The following is a 6,000-nucleotide window of genomic DNA, read 5'->3' as shown; positions in this document are numbered from 1 at the left end:
TCAGACATATGCTGCTTATATTTTGTGCCAAAACAAGTCTTTCCACAATTTTTAACTTGCAGATATAAATTTAACAGCAATTAATCAATGCTGAATTATGCTTCCTTTATCACAAGTTTGTTTTAGCTGGAACTATGACTTTGACACTGGGAATCACTTAATTCTTAATAGAATAAAATGTGTAATGTTCACAGCAAAGTATATTCTGAAAATAAACGCTTGTAAGAAAACATTAAAGATGTTTACAGTTTCCCTTTATTCTAGATCAAAACAAAAAGGAAAAACACACTCCTCTTAACAAGAAATGATTCCCCATACTTTGCAATGGACACTGCCAGATAAAATATCCATGGACAGGATTAAATAATTTACAATATAATACATTTCTTCTTCCGTCGTCCAGGTTTTTTAGGTCCATTATTTGTTTTACATAAAGCTCGCTTCTGATTCCTAATTTCTCTCATTAGATGAAAGAATACCTGAAAAATAACCATGAAAACATTAAGTATATTGGTTTTTTTGTTCTTTCTCAATACATAAAAATATTCTGTTTATACTTTGCAGATAACTCATAGAACCATTTAAAAAAAAAAAAAAAAAGTGAATCAAGACCGTGTGTTTGTGTAAGTGAGAGAGAGAGGTGTACCTCTGGGTTATCTTCCTGGACATTTTTAGTATCCACAAGTTATAGCATGGAAATGTTTCAACTTCATTTTAATCATTAGGAATAATTTAGGCACCTTCCTACTCTTTCTTACCAAAGATCTCCTTTCATTTCATTCATTCATTCTACTTAAACATAATGAATCTTGCTTCAATCTTAATTCCTAAAAATTCTGCTTTTAGCTCATTCATCCACCCCAAGCCTAACCACAGAATTGGTATAAATTACTAAATCCTTCAGAATACCATTTTTGTTGTCTTTCCACTGAAGGATGACAGCCTTGGGTAGAAAGATCTGCATCTGAATCTTGTCTAAGATCCAAAGAATCTTTATAGAGCCACTGAAATATGAAGGTAGTAAGTTCTCCCTCCTAGAACCCCCCCCCCCTGCAAAACTACCTGAAGAAGACATGCAATATACACCTGAAAAGAGACATCATAAATTTATGAAAAAGGAACATTTATTATACATTAGAAGGCTCTTCCTTATACTACTTTGCAGAAAGCTTCCTATTTGTGAGAATGCAGATTTCAAGACTTTCTAGATTTTATTTTTTATACCTGGAAAAGGAACAGTATAAAAAAAAAGTATGATGCTTTATCAGTTAGCACAAAAAATTAAGACCTGATGGACCATTTCTTGGGTAAAGTAGATAATTGTTATATATCACTAGATCTTGTGAATGTGCTTGTAAAAGACAAGACTGATATTTTTGGTACAGTGAAAAGTAACAGAAAGGGTCTCCCAGAGGAACTTAGAAAAGATAAGTTGAAAAATTACTATTGTAATGTTAAAACTTCTTCAATGAAACTATTTTTCAATTTTATCAAAATCTGCTGAAAAAAAAAATTTTTTTTTGTACAATACTGATCAAAAAATTATCCAGCTGGAGGGTTAATAAGCATTGCCTTGGAAAAAAATACTAACATACAAATAACAAAAACCAACAAAGAAAAAAAAAAAAGAAACTGCAAGTAATTTCTGAAAGAAAATATATATTCTATCCAGGAAGAAGCTTAAATCTATGCCATGACATAAAACACCAGGGTAAGGATATTAATAGTGCATGGAATATAGTTAAAGGACATCTAGATGAAACAATATTAAACTGATTACCTAAGGTAAGGAGGGTTAATCAGATAGATTAACCCTCCTTACCTTAGATGGATGATAATTAAGTATGAACTGCAGAAGAAGAAAATGATGTGGTGGGTATATAAAGAGAAAGGTGACCAGCAAACTCACAACAGTACTCAGGCAAGGAAGGCAAACTCAAATTATGAGAAGAATGACTATGGAAGATTAACCTTAACGAGTGTTGATGGTCACGATGAGACAGAAGCAGATAAAATAGTTGTTACTGAGTGACCACTTTTGCAAGGATATATCATCCTGGTGAGGTTACTGCTTTAACATATGACAGACATTGATGTTTGAACAGAGGTGGATGAATTGAGATAATATATTGCAGAATCTCAATGTAAATACAGCTGTGGAATTAGATGGTATATCAGCTAGGGTTTTTCGAGAATGTGCAAGGGAACTGGCAATGCCTCTGACTATGTTCTTAAATTTAAATCTCAGCTCTGGTAGATTTTCAAGGGAGTTGAAAGAGGACAAAATAATTCCCTTGCATAAAGTAGGTTCTAAGACTGCAGTAGCAAATTATAGACCAATCAGTATCTCAGACATGGTGATAAAAGTAGTAGAAAAATTGGTCAAAAAGCATTCAAGAATGGGTAGATAAAAATATGATACTGTACGAGGGTCAACATGACTTTATGAAGGGTAGTTCATGCCTTAGTTAACTTTTTATAATGGAGTAATTGCTGAGTTGGATAAAGGAAATGGCTACATGATGATTTTGCAAAGGCATTTCACTGAATAACGCATGGAACACTGTTACACAAATTAGAACAAACGTGGATAGACATAACACTGGTTAAGTGGATAAGAGGATGGATGCTGGACAAATATCAAAAAGTGGTTACATGGAGGGGGGGTAGAATCTAGGCAAAAACAGATAACTAGTGGTGTGCCATAAGGTTCAGTACTGGGAACACTGCTGCTTATTTTGTACATAAATGATATAGGAAATATTCGGTTGTTTGCCAATACAAAATTATAGAGTGATAGTTAATCAAGGCAATGCGGAGAGCAATTTAAATAGGATATCAGTATGGGCAAAAGATAATGGGTGTCAGTTTAACGTGGAGAAATGTAAAGTTATGCATTTTGGGAAAATAGATTACAAGCTGTTTATCATATTGATGGTGCTGTACTCCGGGAAATAGAAGCAGCTAGAGATTTAGGGATGGTGGTAGACAGTTTAGAGGACATATTGCTAAGAACCCATAAGATTACTCAGCTACTGAAGAACACATTAACATATAGAGATAATAAAATTGTTATTACTCTTTATTGGTCCACATCTGGATTACTGTGCTCAAGTCTGGGTTTCTTGGGGAAGAGGAAGCGGTGGAGAGGATTCAGAGATGAGTTGTCTGTTGAATGTTCCCTATGAATATAGATGGAAGATGTGTTGATTGCAGAAGTTGGTTGATAGGGAAAAAGAGGAGATATGATAGAAACATTTAAGTTGCTTAAAGGGTTTTATAGGATTGAGGGGAAATGTTTCAGCACTTGGCTAGAGGGACCAGAACAAGAGGTCATCCCTGGAAGTTAAATAATGGTGTGGTTAGTAGGGATGTGAAGACTAGATTTTATGTTTGGAGTTGTGAACAAGTGGAATGGGTTGCCAGAGTCAGATGTGAATGCTTTGTCTGTATTATCAATATGGCAATACATGCCGCTGCAATACCATAGTGGATAATTCAAAACGTCACAAGTTTTGAATTACGGAATGTTGTGTGGCTACACAATATATTCAACATGCTGAAATTGCAATTGCATACTCAACCACAGAGTTTCACTCAAAATGTTATGGTTATAGCATGTAATGCTGGTCTTGAGGTCTACTAAGTTGTCTGTGTGTCCAGGATAACCAACGTTTATGAAACATTCCCACAACCAAAATTCGCAGGAGGTTCAGACCCGGGTGAGCAAGCTAGCCACATTGTATGAAAATGATGGCTGATGATTCTGTCTTCTGTAAGATGTGTCTGAAGCAGCTGCTTGACACTGATAGTGATTTGAGGAGGAGCACCATCCTGCATAAAAACTTGAATCCAAGCACTGATGCTGTTGAAGTGTTGGAATCACCTGATTAGCCTAGAGAGATGCACATCACTGGCCATTGACAGTGCAGGTAATGAGACCAGCAGGACCAAGCTCCTCGAAAAAGAGAGTTCCAATAATGAATTCTGCTGTAAAATCATACCAAATGGTGACCTTCGGGGAATGAAGCGAAATCTGTTGCACAACTTGTGGGTTTGTGGTTGTTCAAATTCTGCAGATGTGTGTATTCTCAGCACCATCCAGATGGAAGTAAATTTTGTCAGTTCAGAAAATGTTTCATGGCCAGTTATTGTCCACCTCAATCCAAGCAAGAAACTGTAGGACAAATGTTTCTCATGAACCCTGATGGCATCTGCCATTTTTCTGTCCTCTTGTCAAGTTTGACATCTAAGGAACCCATCTCTTCAAATTTCCAGATAATTTTGTGTAAATCATTTGCAGTCATAGGACCTGTTTTTAATCCCTTTAATGTTCTGAACTTTGGCAGTGCTATCAAGGCACAGCTGTTATTTTGGTAAGAAAATGCAATCCTTTGGTAATGGTGACATTGTGTTTTAACACGTCTGCTCACAGGCAATGAACTGACATATTCCGCAACTAACTGCTTTTAAAGACGCTTCTTTCGAAGAATACATCATTAGGAATATGTCATTTGCATAAATAGTACGGTCGCAGCATTTCACTGCTTATCAGGAGTATCATACATAATTTACACATATTGCAGGACCATGTATCACCCTGGTGGTAAGTTTTAGAACTAATGTTTCTTGTGCAAAATAAAATTCCATTGCTGCACACACCGTGTTAAATGTTAAATCGTTCCGCTGAATAGTTACCCAGTTACAGCCTTTCGAAATATTAACTTTAATTGTAATGACCTTGTGTGTGTGTGTGTGTGTTTTTTTTTAACTGCTCCACCACTCAAGTATTGAGAAAACTTAAGTGGACCGACATAGGCATCAGGAACTTAAGATATGATGCAATAAGCAATATTCTATTTGTTGATATTATCATCTTCTCAGAAGAACTCAATGAACTGATTTTTTTTAATCATCCGTGTGAGGGTCCCCCCCCCCCCCATCCTTGACTGTCCCTTAGGACTGGTTGAGCCCTCCTAATGAGAGATTAAGTATGTATTTTTTTGACTGTAGCACAGTGTGTTTACGGGACTGGTTTGCCTGCTCTGAGGGACAAAAAACCCTCTACTTTCGTATGAGACTAGCTAACTCACCTTTAATCGAAAGAGACCAAATAAAGACCATTCCTCAAGTCATGGACGAGGAATCGAAACCAGGTCTTTCCAACCAAGTCTATACCGAATGAGCTACAGAGGCTCACAGTGAACTGATAGGGATGATGAACTGAACGATAAACCACACTGGTGGAATTTGAAAGAATTTTATGAAAACAAATATCACTAATATCTCAAAAGCTGCGTGACATTGTCACCATTGAATACATGCTAGAGTATATCTCAACATCATCAATTTCCTGATAGGTACCCATAAGCGGTGTATATACAGGCTACTATGACAAAATTGCATAGTTAAGTTTACATTATTATTAATCTCAAGCATCAAATACCTTTTTTCTCCCATTCTGTTTAAATGACCATAGCACTTCAGATTATCCCAGCTCACACATTCTTGAATACTAACAATGTCAAGTGCCTTTCTAATATCTTCATTTTAATGTGATTCTGTCATTGATGCTATCTAGGTTAAGTCCCTAATTTTTCTCAAAACTCTCATACATCTATTCTACAGTTTTTCTCAGCCTATTCTCAAGTATATGATGCAAAGTTAGGTAGAGCAATAGTTAATACAGAAGTCAAAATTTTGCAGGATGATTTGGATAGATTGGCAGACTGGGCAAAGGAGAATGGATGTCAGGTTACTGTGGCAAAGTATAAGATTAGGTATTTTGGGTCGAAAAGATTACTAGCTATATATCGCATTGGTGGAACTGTACTTCAGGAAATTGATGAAGCCAGAGACTTTGGAGTGGATAGGGAGTTCAAGTTAAAGGGACAAAAGCAAAAGTGGCTAAAGCAGTTCATCAGATCACTTGGTTACTAAAGAATACTTTGACGAACAGGCTATTGTTCCTCTTTATTAAGTCTTGACAAAACCCCATCT

General features: G+C 36.1%; 1 protein-coding gene across 1 annotated transcript in view; it reads right to left on the bottom strand.

Annotated features, from left to right (window-relative positions):
• Positions 1 to 237: 237 nt before the first annotated feature.
• The window catches only part of Rala (Ras-like protein A), a 114,676-nt gene continuing 108,913 nt past the window's right edge, over positions 238 to 6,000 (bottom strand). The window contains exon 5 of the mRNA XM_090394009.1: positions 238 to 479. Within this exon, the coding sequence (XP_090250135.1) occupies positions 369 to 479 (111 nt within the window). The 3' untranslated portion in view covers positions 238 to 368. The remainder of the gene's footprint in view (positions 480 to 6,000) is intronic.

Source organism: Typopeltis vanoorti, chromosome 6 (assembly GCF_054136105.1).
Source record: "Typopeltis vanoorti isolate ZY-2024b chromosome 6, IOZ_Tvanoo_1.0, whole genome shotgun sequence".
NCBI classification, from domain to species: Eukaryota; Metazoa; Arthropoda; class Arachnida; order Uropygi; family Thelyphonidae; genus Typopeltis; species Typopeltis vanoorti.
The sequence above is the reverse complement of the archived record's forward strand: the minus strand, read 5'-3'. Positions and strand labels throughout refer to the sequence as shown.